This window comes from Melopsittacus undulatus, chromosome 10, assembly GCF_012275295.1.
Source record: "Melopsittacus undulatus isolate bMelUnd1 chromosome 10, bMelUnd1.mat.Z, whole genome shotgun sequence".
NCBI classification, from domain to species: Eukaryota; Metazoa; Chordata; class Aves; order Psittaciformes; family Psittaculidae; genus Melopsittacus; species Melopsittacus undulatus.
The window spans coordinates 13,302,987-13,316,941 of NC_047536.1; the positions used below are offsets into that span (position 1 = coordinate 13,302,987).

The following is a 13,955-nucleotide window of genomic DNA, read 5'->3' on the forward strand; positions in this document are numbered from 1 at the left end:
ACCGGGGCTGGATCCCATGGGGACCTCGACCCCCACCGGGCCGGGGCTGTTGCGGAGGGGGGGGGGGGGGGGGCTCCCCCCGCTCCGCTGGTGCTACAACGGCGTGATTTCCCCGAAGTGATGCCAGGCAGCGGGAGCCAATGGGAGGCGCGGCCGCCCCCTGCGGCGCCGCTGATTGGCAGGTACGGGCCGAGCCCGGGGCGGCGGGGAATCCCGGACGCCGCCGCGTTATACCCGAGGGCGCGCCCCGCAGGCGGCAGAGGCGGGTCGGGCGGCGGGCGAGGAGACATCGGCTCGGACCAGCGCAGCGCAGCTCGTTTCACTTCACCTCATCTCACCTCATCTCTTGCACAGGCTTGCACTGCTCGGCACAGCACGGCACAACGAGGTGGGTCGCGGTGCTTCCCGTCCCGTCACTAGCCCCCCGTTTGCACGACACTGAGACCCGAGGCGAAGTCCGTTGGAGCGGCCCCGGGGCGCAGCTCGGCTTGTCGGGTCAGCGCCGGGCTCTGCCATGCGGAAGCTGTTTCGGGGCACTGGGCATCCCTCCGGCGGGCAGCGACTCCTCACACAGCCCCACGGGACGCGGCGGGTTGGACGGGGCGGGATGATCCCGGGCATGTCCGGGCGCGGCTGCGGCTTTGCGGGCTCAGCCGGAGGCTCCGCTCCGCTGTTGAGCGGGTGCCAGCACCGCGGCCCGAGCCGCGCTCCCCGCGGGGCAGCTCCGGCAGCCCCCATTGCCGGGGGGGCCGGCGCTCTGCAGGCCCGTGTCTCGCGGGCAGGCTGGACGCACGTTATTTTGTGCTCTTTGGGAAGTTTCGCCCCGTGCGTCTTGAACAAACACCGCAAACAGGAAATTATTTCTGCAGAGGGAGGGAGGGCCCTGCCGCCAGCCCCGGCTGCACCGCTGGGGCGCCGGGCGCTGCTCTCCGGGGGCTGTCGCCGTTACCACCGCGGAATCCCCCGCAGCAGGGTCCCCCCCGCCGCCCCCGGGGAGCAGCTTAACTAATAAGAAGCTTTCTAAACTATGAGCGTGCAGTTGGTGTCTGTCGGGGAACGCGGAGGGAGGTCCAGTCCCTGTCCGCGCACCCGCTGTCGGTGGGCTCCGTCCCGGGGCCGGGACTCTCCCCCCACCCTCCCTTCTGGCTCCCCTCTTGCAGCACCCACCGCTCCAACCAATCCCGTTCCCGGTTTGGGGATACTGGGAACGTTTCCGGCTCTCGACGGCGGGGGCAGCGCCCGGCCAGCGGGTGCTGGGTACTGGGTACCGGGTACCGAGGAGGAGCTGAGACTCGAGAAGCAGCTTTGGTTCCATCCATGGCGATGGTGGACAAAGGATACGGGGTGGGGGGTGACACTGCAGAATGTCCCAAGCGGCGGGGAGACTTTGCTGACCTGTTACTCCTTCCTCAGGCAAGATGCCGGTGTCAAGAATGCGCATGAGGCCCTGGTTGGAAATGCAGATTAATTCTAATAAAATACCAGGACTGATATGGATTAACAAGGTGAGGGTAGTTTATTACTATTACCAGTATTACTTCTGTGTCATTAGTCATCTTTGCTCTTAGATGATGCTAAATGGGAGTCAAGATCATAAAGGAGAGAAAAACATGGGGAAAAGTTGCATTATGTTTAAAAACCAACTACCTTTGTTTGCAGAAAACGTAGCACTGGTTGGTACACAGGTTGGTAGCTCCATTTTTCCTGGGAAAACTCCTAGGAGGGAAAGGATAAATTACAATAAAAGCTGGCTGAATATGGTGGAGAACCAATAAAATTCCAAGACCTCTCCTAACACCTCCTGCTCTAGCTCAGGACCTTCTCTTTGACTCCCAGGCTTAAGCTGTGGCCTGAAGGAAATGCTGTATTTTTTGGTCCAAAGCCACATCCCTGTACCTGTAGCACAGGGCTTATGGAGCCAGGTCTCGTTCTCTGAAGTCTCCATATCCATCCCAAGGTGATCTCTAAGCTGGTACATGTTTTCCTTAGGATTCCTGCAGGATATTATGGACAACTTTAAAAAGGGATTTTCTACCAAAGTATACCTGGAAAATATACTCTAGTTCATGACATACTGATAGATTAGGTGCAATATAAGTGAAATTTGGATGTATTTAAATGATTATGTTATACATTTAACAGTATTGCTTACTTCTACTGTACCACACATGGTGCTTTCTCCAGTTTCAGAAGCCATTAAAAGCCTTAAATTCCTTGAACAAAATAGATAGAAGGATGGATGTTTAATTAAGATACAGAGCAGAGGGTTTATAAAATTTCTGAGCTTCTACTGAGAATTCTTAAATCCATGGATTTAATCCAAATGGATTAAATCCATTGCTGCAAACTAGCACTTGACACTTCCAAATTCAGATCTCTATGTGTTTCCCTTCAGGACAAGATGATGTTTCAAATCCCGTGGAAACATGCAGCTAAGCATGGCTGGGACATGGAGAAGGATGCCTGCCTCTTCCGGAGCTGGGCCATTCATACAGGTATGTGCTGGCTTTACATGTCCCTCAGTCACATCCATATCTCAAGGCATTTTTTTGTCTTGAGTTGCACCTCAGGTAGTTATAATTTATAATTACTATTGTGTGTGTCAGAAAATAGAGAAGTAATTTGGTTTTGCAGTGGGAAGAACTAGCACTGAGAAGTCAAAACACTCCCCCCATCTTATTTATAGGAAGATATAAAGTAGGTGAAAAAGACCCTGATCCGAAAACCTGGAAGGCAAATTTCCGCTGCGCTATGAATTCACTGCCTGACATAGAAGAAGTGAAGGATAAAAGCATCAACAAAGGCTCCAGCGCTGTCAGGGTCTACAGGATGCTGCCACCTTTGACAAAGGATCAGAAGAAAGGTAAGTCCCCAGCAATCCAGGTACTGTCGGTACCACTGGTGTTTGGCACTGGTTATTGCCAATGGTAGCAGGTCATAGAATCCTAAAACACCAGGTTGGAAGGGACCTCAAGGATCATCTGGTCCCACCTTTCTTGGCAAAGCCTGGCCTAGACAAGGTATCCCAGCATCCTGTCCAGCTGGATCTTAACAGAGCCCAGTGTTGGGGATTCCACCACTTCCCCGTGGAGATTATTCCAGTGGCTGATTGGTCTCACTGTGAAGTTTTCCTCTTGTGTCCAATTTGTACATACATTTTATCCCAGATTCTTTGAACAAGCCTAAAGGCATCATCAGAGGTGATCAGGACTCGATGCTGCGAGGAGCAGCAGCAGAGCTTGCTAAGCAGGGCTCAAAGGTGCAAGAGCTCAGCACTCACCTAAAACACCAGCCCTTTCTCACGTTCATCTTGTTTTTATTTAACAGAAAGGAAGTCAAAGTCTTCAAGAGAAGCCAGAAACAGGAGCAAGAGAAAGGTATGTGTCTGTAGAGGCTGCTGAAGAAGCTAGAGGTTTTGGTGGTTTTCATGCCTTTTGTTCATATAGGAACTTGCACGTTCTTAGGCAAGTTTTTCACACTCTGCCCTTATTTCTGTAGTCCTGTGAAGACATAAGGACGGAGGAGTCAGCAGAAAGGCTAACCAACACTGCTCTGGCAGATGACCACAGCAGCTACACCATCCACAACTACACGGGGCAGGAAGTGGAGGTTGAGAGCACGTCTATCACCTTAGGTGAGACTTGGCTTTTAGCTCTCTGAGCAGAGTGCGAAGTGCCATTCATACATAACCCCTAATCTCTGCACCAAAAGACAAAGATGACTCTTGGGGCTGGGCCTGGCTGGGCCATCAGATGGGCAGGGAGGAAAGAGAGGTGGTCGTGTCTCTGCTGAGTGCCAACTCCTCCTGGTGCATCCCGCAGACCTCTCCCCGTGCGAGGTGAGCGGCTCCCTGACTGACTGGAGGTCACAGATGGAGGTCACCATGGCTGACAGCACCAATGACATCTACCAGCTCCAGGTGTCTCCCCTGGCTTCATCCTCAGAAGGTAGGTACTTCTTTTATCCTTACCCCTATCTTTTGCTGGTCTACTGGAGACAGATTTGGGAGCATGGCAGCGGGACGAAGGAGTAGGCATTAGGAGAAACAAGAGTTGGGTAAAGTAGTAACAGTAGAGGTAACCATGCTTCCCAGTAGGGAAAACCATAATAGAGATGGATGTACCAGAGTGGTTCTTCACTCAGGGTGCAAATCATCTTCCCTCTTGTCTACCAACCTGGTTCTGCTTTGGCAAGTCTCGAGTTGTTGAAGAGCATTTGAGATGAAGGGCTGTGGGGATGGAGGTGCTGATGGGCCACTGCACTTCAAACCCAGGAGAGCCTCTCCTCAATGTTATCCCTGGGGGGGAAGTACAAGGTTGTGGTGATGTGTGACAAGAGAATATGAAGTGGGTTGTGTGGTCAAGAAGCAGAAGTGCAAGGGATAACATGCAAAAAGTTGACATCTCTGTTTTCTTCTCTTTTTCTATGTACTTACAAAACAGTCACAGACGAAGATGAGGAGGAAATGAATTCGGCTATTTTGAAGGTAAAACCAGCCTGTCTGGTCTGAATAAAATTGGCCCAAATTGTTGTTTTCACCAAGAGAGGAAGGGAAGGTGCTATCTAATCAGTCCTAAGAGAGCTGGACATGTAACCCAGGACCCTTGTTTAATGGGGGAGCCTGGAAAAGTAAATACGAAAAGAAGGCTGCTTTGCAAACATGGAGAAGACACATCCATGGAAGTATATACTCTGATGTGAAAGTCAGAGGAAGCTCTGCTCGAAGTAGAGGCTGCTGTATTAGAGTCTGCAGAAGTCCTCAAGACTTTATCTTGCTCTTCTCTCCACCTCTGACACATATGGAGCTTAATCTGCATTTCCAGATGTGTCACGTTCATCCCTCTGATAACATGGGGGTGGTCATCATAGGTTTGCATTAGGGTTTTTTTTGGCTAGGAGTAAACCAAATTTCAAATAACTTAGCACAAGGAAATGCAATGTGATCTCTTTTGCTGCCCTGTCTCCTACTTAAGGGAAAGAAAGAGAACATTGCACCCATGGGAAGAAGTGGGTTTTATCATCTCCTTCCTCTCTTACAGCTGTTTGGACCAGCCCAAGACTGGCACACCACCAGCGTTGAGGGGAAAGGCTTCCTCACCAATGAGCTGGGCACACAGACCATGTGCAACACTTACAGCTACACGGAGCAGGATGGGGAGATCGACACAACTTCAGGTACAGACTTCTCAGTTATCACCCAAGGGCAAGGCCATGGGATGATGCAGAGCCGGGTTTTCATGCAGGGCACTAACTGGGAGGGAGCAATGCAGGTGGAGCAATCCACACATCCCTGTGTTGTGAGATTTCCAAGGGGCCTGTTGGAAGGCTGTAAGGAATGTGTTGGTAAAAAGAGAAACTACCTCTAGTAGGAGTATTCTACAGCTTTGTCTTAGGGTTATATGTAAGTTGTGCCAGTTTTCAGGAACTGCTTGCAATGTAACTGAAGTATTTCCACTTAGCTGAAATGGGACAGCTCAGTAGAGAGCGTTTGGAATATTGTAGCAAAACATCAGTTTAAGGTATTTACTCACATTAGAGCAACCTTTCCATTTTAGGTACATTTATGTATACACACACATACACAGTTTTGCTCTTGCTGCATGCGAGTACTCACCTGTGTTTGGTTTCCTCTAGGAGAGCTGGAGTACAGATTCTTTGACCCAAAAAACAGCCTCGAGTTGTCTCCCTGGCTGGAGACAGTCAGAACTCCCATGCAAGTTCCCTGTGGCTTGTAAACCCTTGGCTTCCTCCAACCACAAACTGCACTTGGGTAGAAACTTGGACAAGCCTGAAGAGAATGGAAGAAATTGTTTGTTACTGACTGAAGAAAGTAGCTTTTCTATTCCGTTTAACTTTTAGGCCTGAAAAGGTTAGCAAGGAAAACTCCATTACTGATTAAAAAGGGGAAAGGAACCCCATCACTAGCAGGACTCGTGGCTCTGAAGGTGCTCAGCAGCATTATGCACCTGGTCATTGCTTTGGAGGTGAAGCTTCTGCTGATGGATGTGACCTGGTGGGGTACCACTGAGTGTGCTGGAGGTCTGGGGAGGAGACACTGCCTCCCTGTGCCAGATGCAATGGACACTTTCCCTATGGAGTGCTTAGGAGACACGCTGCAAATGAGACTGACCTGTTAGTTTTGGTTGCTGCTTACCTGTGCAACACTGGTGATGTTGGGCTTAACGACTGTCATACACTTAGGAAAATTGCACTAATTGGCTCTCTTCTTTGATTTACTCCTTCACATAGTTCATCTTTCAACTGCATAAATAAAATGTGAACATGCAGTTTAGGCTTTGCTTCCACATAGTACATTTACCCAGGTCCGCTCATAGGATGTTATCTGCTTGTAGGCATGCCATATGTACTTCCACACAGTAGTTGAAGAGCTGCTGCCTGACAACTTTTGCACTGATAGGGCAGAGGTCTTTATTTATTCCATGTCTTTCTGGGACCCCTTCTAGCGGCAGCACCCCCAGCCCCTGTGCCAGCACAAGCAGGGGAGCGCAGATGGGAGAGGTTCGTGTGTGTGTGTGTTATACCTAGGAAACAAATCACTAAGCTGTAATGGTCTATTTTCTTGTACATTTTATTTTTGTATATAAAGTGCTGTATATTTGTTTTAATAAATAGGTTTTATATATGGTATGTTTACTTTTTCTCATGGGAGAGCTCCAAGAATGAATTCCAGATTCCTCAAAAAACACCCAAGCAGCCGTGCTGTTAACAGAGACAGTTGGAGGGGGTTTTTCATGAGTCATGGAAGCACGTGGAATTTGCTAGTTTGATCCCATTCTCTACTCCCCATCATTGCATTGCAGATGATTGGTGGAATCCTGCTTGTCCTGGGTCCTATACACATGTGGGGTGGTTGATGTTTGTCTGCCAACATCTGCAAGTCACAGAGGGGTGATGGGTCCTGCTATTAGGCAAACCTATGCACCAAGTCCCTGCTGTGGATGTCCTCATCAGTGACGCCATCACCCTCGATGGTAAGATCAGCAGCGAAGACCTTGACTAACGTTTGCCTAAAAAGAAAGCAGATGCACAACACAAAGCAAGGGAAAAGCAGCTGGTTTTCCCCTGCATATTTCACTCATTTGCCATGCTTCCAGGCTGGAAAGGCTTGACATGATATTGCATCATTTGGGTGTGAAGCAAGAGCCCAGTGTGGCTGAGGCAGGGAGCACATCTTCAGCTGCAGCCACCAGCATCTGATACAGCCTGGAAAACCCCTGTGCTGACCAAAGCTGTGCTGACCTCTGGGGAATAGCTTCATTCACTGGGCAACAGTGAGCTGAGGAGAACACCAGGCTGCAGGAGAGGAAGATCCAGGCCAAAGGGCTGGAACAAGCACAAACTCTGCTGTGACTCAGCCTGCAGGCCCACAGGGACACATGTGGGGTTTACCCAGGGAAGAAGGGGAAAAAAACCACATGTCATGGGAAGCAGGTGGTGGTGGGTCTCAAACCCAGCACATCAAGGTGGATGGGCAGTGTGGGCAGGGAGCTGCTGGGCAGGGTTGTGCAGCACCAGTTAGTCATTAACTGGCCTTGTCTGAGACAACCCAAAGCAGGGAGCTGTAGGCAGAAAGCAGCTTCCTATCACCTCATCCCAGCTCTACAGGGCCATGGCTTAGAGGGTGATGACCTGGCTGTCCCCACACCATAGTGTCTGGCTCAAAGGTCCACCTCCCGGAGAGGGATCCATCCACCCAGGAACCCCCTGGGTACCAGGGCTGCTGCCTTGGCTCACCCTCACCTCAAACCCTGCACCACTGCCCAGCACAGGTCTAGGGCAGGCAAAGAAGTGATCCATGAGATCAGACCTGTGCCACAACCAGGGAGAGCACATGCTGGGCCAGGAGCCACCTGTGTGTCCCCAGGAAGGGACATCATCTGGGTGGCATCCACACAACCACAGGAAGCTGGTTTTGTCTAGAAACCACTGCAAGTTTGTTACACACAGGGGGAGGTGTGGGAGAGAGAAGGGAAACTTTCTATGATGCGAACAGTGCTAAAAATAAGGTAGAGATTAATTTGCCCATTCATGCATCGAAAGGAGCAAGATTTTCAGTTATGCTCAGATACAGAAAACCCAGCACTTCAGTTTTCACACATTAAAGGTTTGACCAAGATTTGAGGACAGAAGAAAACAGCAGCCAGTGCCTCCCATTGAACCCAGAGACACGCTGCAAGGACAGAGGAGATGCTTCTTTCACGAGCTTTTCTTGCCAGCAGCAGAGCCTGCAATTATGGTTTCACCTTTATTTGCTGAGGTGATTGAATCCTGATAACGGGACACATTTCCAGGCAGTCACAGGGCTTACGGTATCACACCTATAAAGGCTTCAGACCAAAGGTATGAATTTATAACTGCGGAAAGTAGTGGGGCATTTGTTTGTGGTGCAAAGGCAAACTGCTGCTTAGATTGCCACTGAGCGTCTCAGCCTGCAAACATCTTTACTCTGCTGTTGTGCTGGATCTTTCCTCTTCTGCAGTTCCCCAAGGGTCTATTTTTTCCCTTCATGTTTGTACACACAGCACAAGGAGGACAAAGTTCCACAGGGCAGAAACCTCTCCCTAGGGAATGCCAAGGGGAGAAATACTGTGTAGAGGAGTCAGGTTTAGAGCTTAGATGGGGAAAAAAGCTTCCCCTAGAAAGAAGCAAAGGGAGGCAGCTCACATTTTAATGTACAGTTTCTAAGTTGTGTTTTCCCCGATACCAAGTCCTTCAAACCACTTCCTGCCGTGCTGCACTTCAGAGCTCCTTTTCCTCACGCATTTTTACATCCCCTTCACTGTTTGTCTCCTTAACTCACCCCCTCCCTTCCATGTGCATAAGAAACAAGGCAATAATAAAAGCATGTTTGAGCAGGCAGCACAACACATGTAGCTCAAGCTGTTTGCACACTATGTCATTCCCCTCTAACCTTTGGTCTTCCCTGTTTTGCTCACTTCAGGATACAAATCAGAGCGGTTCCCTGCCACGTCAGGTTGTGTGTGGCCAAATCACAGACAGCATGACAGGAGTGACAAGGAGGATGGGTACCCAGGGGGATCTATAGCCATGGGTGTAGAAGACTGCGAAGAGGGCAGATCTCATCTCAGTCACCAAAAACCCAGTGGGGAGAAGGCTGATCTGATGACACATCCAGGTGCTGGCAGCAATTCCTTGGAAAGCAGCACCAGCTCCTCGTCCAGAACAGCAGCAGTGCTCATTATTCACACAACACGGGCATCCCAAACGATGATGTGACTGCCTGCATGGAGGATGCTTGACTATTGCAGATGAACTCATCATCTATTTTGGGATAGGAAATTTCACACTTCAAATAAGCACCTGCCTGTTGTGCATTGCTCCCCCTGCCTGGTGAGACATGCTACACTGCAGGCACATGGCCACAGCACCACTGCATAGAGACACTGGGGCAAGCAGAGATGCTGCTGCAGCAACTTCTGGGGATCTTCCCAAGGGGAATTCAGCCTCAGCAGCTTCTCACGAGTGCCTGAGCAGAAGTGGCTGCCACTGGCAAAGGGAAGGACTTTGATTGCGTGCAGCAGTGGTTAAAAATACAAAAGCAAGGGAGTGGTTAAGGGGCAGGTTTCACTGGGAGGAGGATGGGGTAAAGGAGCTCTGGGCAACTGGAAAGTAGTGGAGGTCTTGTTCCTTTAAAAGCATGTGGTGGTGCAGCAGTGATAGCACAGGAAATGAAGGATGGAAAACAGCATAAGGATGCTGGCCTTAATTCAGAATGAACCCAGCACAAGCATTACACATTAGCTATTTGCAGGCAGGGCTGTTAAATAACGAAACCCAGACTAACCACAGGCACCGACACTGAACATGCCCACTTCTGATATCTGCATTACAAGAATATGTTTCACTGAGTTTGTTCTGTCATGAACTAAAACCAATAAACATTTCACCAACAGTCTTCAGGCAGCAGAAACTAATTGTGGAGCCAAGTCCAGACAGGCAGGACTGTGTTTCACCAGCATCACTGCTGAAGAAAGCAGAGGGAGCAGGGAGAGAAACGTGGACTATGCTGGCTTGATCCCAGGCTTGTGGCTGGGTTTTAGGATGTTATTACAGATCTGGAAGGAGATGGCATAGATAAGCTGGGGCACCATTTAAAAGCAGCAAGTGAACCACGTTAACACATACACATTGCACACAAATAATAACTGAGTGCTATACCCAGCAGCTGCCAGTCCTGCCCAGAGCAATCCTTTGCCATCACCTTTGGAGGAGCCTCACCAGGGCTTCTCCCGCTCTGCATGCAGCACCCTCTCCGGTGCTTCTTTTGGAAGCATCTTCTGGAAGCCCACAACCGACTTTCCCAGGGGTGTACCAGGGTGATTGAATGATTCACACCATCATTTCCTCTGTCCCATAGCTCCACACCCTCCATAGTGAGGTCTCAGCTCACCTAGGGCAGGCTGGGTCCACAGCAAAGCTGTACTTCATCTGCCTAATATTCACAGAACAGCTGTATCATCTCAGGCTGCATGCCAAAAATCCCAGCACAGGCTGCATCACATCAAAAGATCTCATGTAGTTTATATCTACTAACATGCAGCATCCATCAAGCTCACGCCAACAATCAGCAGCTGCATCTGAGCCATACCAAAAGCATCCTAGATGTTGCCTACAGAATATGGTTGGAACCATAAGGGCTGCAGAAGTTCTGCAATGACCAGCTGCTTCCCAGCTGCTGTGCTTAATGCTACCCAGCTAGGTCCAAACCAGCACAGCTCACTGATGCTACATGCACAGCCCATGCATGGGTGATCAGTCTCCCACCGACACTGATTTTTCTTCAGGAGCCAGGGAGAAGAAAACTGTCATTAAGAAGAGGAAGAGGACTGAAAAAGTTCTGTTCTTGAGCCTACTTTAAATTTACATCTTGTGACTGACCGTATCGCAGGTTGGGGTGTGTTTAATTCAGGCACTGTTGCTAAACTGCCCTTTCTTAGCTGATTTAGTGTTATCATCCCTTACAGCTAAGACACCGGAAGTTCTCCCCATTGATTTAAAAAGGTTTGGACTTGCATAGGTAATACCTCTACTCAGCTATACCAGAACTGTCTGATTTGGGCCTTAATTCCCAGATCCTGTTTGCTGCTGGGTTCATTCCAACACTCCAGAATCTCTGCTCTGATGTGAGCAGCAGTACATGAAAAGCCATGAGCATGTGCTGATAGCAAAGACTGAAAGCAATTCCTATCTCCAGGAAATTTTCCCTCCCTCAAAACAGCAATTCCTCATGGAGAGGCATGAAGAGCTTTGCTGGAAGCACTGGCTGAGCAGCCTCACCCCCATCCCTGACAAGCAGCTTAGCAAGGGAACGACCCCAGCTAAGCAGTGGGTCTATCCCCTTAACATCAAGAGTACAGAGCAGGAAACCCACTGCTGCCTTCCCACCCATGGGATGGGCACAGCATCCGCTTGGCACAGCCCTGCCCTCTTGGTAAGGGGCTGGAAGGGACTTTCAACACCCTTCATGCAGTAATAACCCAGGTGTGGCTGCAGCCACTTCAGTGCCAGTTTCACCCCGAACTCTCTGCACTCAGCAGACCTGAGGCACATTGTGATGGAGGAACAGGAACCTTGAGGTCTGCAGGATGCGAGCCCAGCCCTGCAGGAAAACCAACTCACTACAGTGTCAAAACCCAACAGAACACTCCAGAGCTTGCACTCAGGACATGCCCTGTGCTGCACGTGTCACCAGTGCCCCTGTGCAGAGCCCTCCTGCTCTGAAACCAGCCCAGTGAATGGAGAGCAGCTATGAGAAAGGTTCGTGTTCTACATGATAACAACTCACTGCCTCCCGCACCTCTGCTGAGCAAACCACTGTTTCCTGAACGGAGGTGTCAGGCATGACATATTGCACATGCTGGAGCAACCGTCACCGCCTGCAAAGTGACAAACAGAACTAGAGCCTTTCCTGGTGTTTGGTGCATAAATCAGGGTGCGTTCTGTGAGGCTGTTGGAGATTCTGCAGTTGAGAGCTCCCTGGTTTCTCTTGGGGTGGTGACTGTAGAAGTGCCTCTCTAGACAGGGTGGGTTTAGTCCAAGCCACTTTCCATCAATGTATTTCTATAGCATGCCCAGCTGGAGAGTGCAGCCTGATGCTGCTGTAGCAGTGCTGCCAGAAGTGCCTGTGGGCAGCAGGTAAGGCCATACCTGAAGACTAAGAACTTGCTTCCTGGTATGCTGTCATTTCACTGCAGCTAATATGGATTTATCCTTTCACTCCACATCTCACCCATGGGGTGGGAAGTGACTCTATCATTACTCATGACCCCAGAAGTCTGGCAGGCTGATTACTACATGAACGTTTGGTTTTGCTGTTATCCCTGCAGCTATTCATTAATCATCCCACCAGGTCCATACCCAACAAGTGCCCAGCAGTAAACATTGCCTGCAGGCAAGATTTTAATCTGAGGGTAACAGGGAATTAAACCCAAGAACGACTGCAGCCCTTTTAAGTCCCACGTAGTTCAAACAACAATATGAAAGCTTCCTTAGGTATGTTTCTAAGGCATTAGACACCCCAGATCGAGAGCTATTAAACCCCAGACACTGCAGTTCACCTGCCCTTATTTCTCATCCTAGTGCCCCAGTATATTAGCTGGAGGTCTCCTCCCCAAACCCAACACATCCTCACCAGCAGGACTGGTCAAGTTTACATCAAGCACTCCTATCCTTGGGTAACAAGCAATAAAAACATCAAACAATCTCAAAGTACCTGGTGCAAGGAGGAGGTGATGCAATGCCAGCTCCCAACCTAGCTCTGCTGCACATCACCAGAGCATGGCAGGGAGCTGAGCTCAAGCAAAAAGCTGCAGGTGCTGGTCACAATATTTAAATGCAAATGACAACAAAACCCACTCACAAGATAAACAGCAACACATGGGAGGACACCAGAATCCACACAAAAATGCATTGCAGTAGCTCTACTTCCTATTTCCTTTTCCTTAGAGCTCTGAAAATAACAGCTGTAAAGGTCAGGGGCTTTGGGGGCAGTTGATTGTGAACAGGCAGCAAAGCACATTCAGGAGCCAGGTCCCAAACCCACACCACTTCCAGCTTGATCCTTCCTACTGATTTCCTACCTGGAGTACCATCAGGTGCAAAGCACTGCAGTACAGAAGGTCATTTATGAGAGGAGCTTTGATGACAGCAATTCTTTGGTGGTGGGATCTAGGGATGCCTGGGGCAGGAGGGACCAGCTCAGTGATGGCAGCTTTGGGTCTGAATCAGCTCTTTTCTGGTGATGCCTGCTGAAGTGTCTCTTGGAAACAACCAAATTCCAACTGATTTTTTTTATGTTGAACCAACACCAAAGCTCCTGGCCAAAATCAGCATTGAACTGTGAGAGTTTCTGCACAGATAATGAAGTGTGCTTGGTCTAACAGCCTCAGGGAAAGGACACACAAAGCAGGAGTAAGAATTATCACCCAGACCCTGAGTGTGTGCTGCACCATCACCAGAACCACCTTCCCCCCACTCCTCACCATTGGGCACTGTGACCCCCAAATGGCAGCACCATCCCTGGTGGCAAATGAGGCCCTTGGGCACTGTGGTGGGACCAGCATTAGTTAAACACACCAAAAAGACCCAAACAGCAAGGCAGGGGTGAGCTGGTGGGAGTGTGACTGCAGGTATCACTTGGCCAGCTCCGTCCTGATTCACTGCAAGGATCCCAGCAACTATCTAATGGTCTGACACACATTGTACAGGGTATTTGAGATACCACTTGGTGTCTGTTTAAAGTTAAAGGTCAGGGAAGTGGCCCAAGGTTTGGTGAAAGAGGAAAGAAAGAAGGGTCTGGCTAAAAAGAGTGGGGAAAGTCAGGTGAGAAGGAGAGAGATTATCCCCATGGCCAGATAGCATGGTGTAAGTATTTTACTCTAGCTTGTATTTCTTGTAGTCATAAAAATATAAAA

The 13,955-nt window shown here is 49.7% G+C and overlaps 1 protein-coding gene across 1 annotated transcript; it reads left to right on the top strand.

Annotated features, from left to right (window-relative positions):
* Window positions 1-247: 247 nt before the first annotated feature.
* On the top strand, window positions 248-6,606 carry IRF1 (interferon regulatory factor 1). The gene is made up of 10 exons (XM_034067226.1): window positions 248-388; window positions 1,414-1,505; window positions 2,396-2,495; window positions 2,687-2,863; window positions 3,328-3,377; window positions 3,499-3,634; window positions 3,822-3,947; window positions 4,443-4,486; window positions 5,040-5,175; window positions 5,635-6,606. Exons 2-10 carry the CDS (start codon window positions 1,419-1,421, stop codon window positions 5,733-5,735), a joined length of 957 nt encoding a protein of 318 aa, XP_033923117.1. The 5' UTR covers window positions 248-388; window positions 1,414-1,418; the 3' UTR covers window positions 5,736-6,606.
* Window positions 6,607-13,955: the final 7,349 nt, after the last annotated feature.

What these genes read in the sequence shown, in the direction of transcription:
- IRF1 (XM_034067226.1), top strand. Translation starts at nt 1,419, where the DNA reads ATGCCGGTGTCAAGAATGCGCATGAGGCCCTGGTTGGAAATGCAGATT. An exon ending in GACTGATATGGATTAACAAG is followed by an intron (nt 1,506 to 2,395) that starts GTGAGGGTAGTT and finishes GTTTCCCTTCAG; the next exon opens with GACAAGATGATGTTTCAAAT. An exon ending in CCTGGCTTCATCCTCAGAAG is followed by an intron (nt 3,948 to 4,442) that starts GTAGGTACTTCT and finishes CTTACAAAACAG; the next exon opens with TCACAGACGAAGATGAGGAG.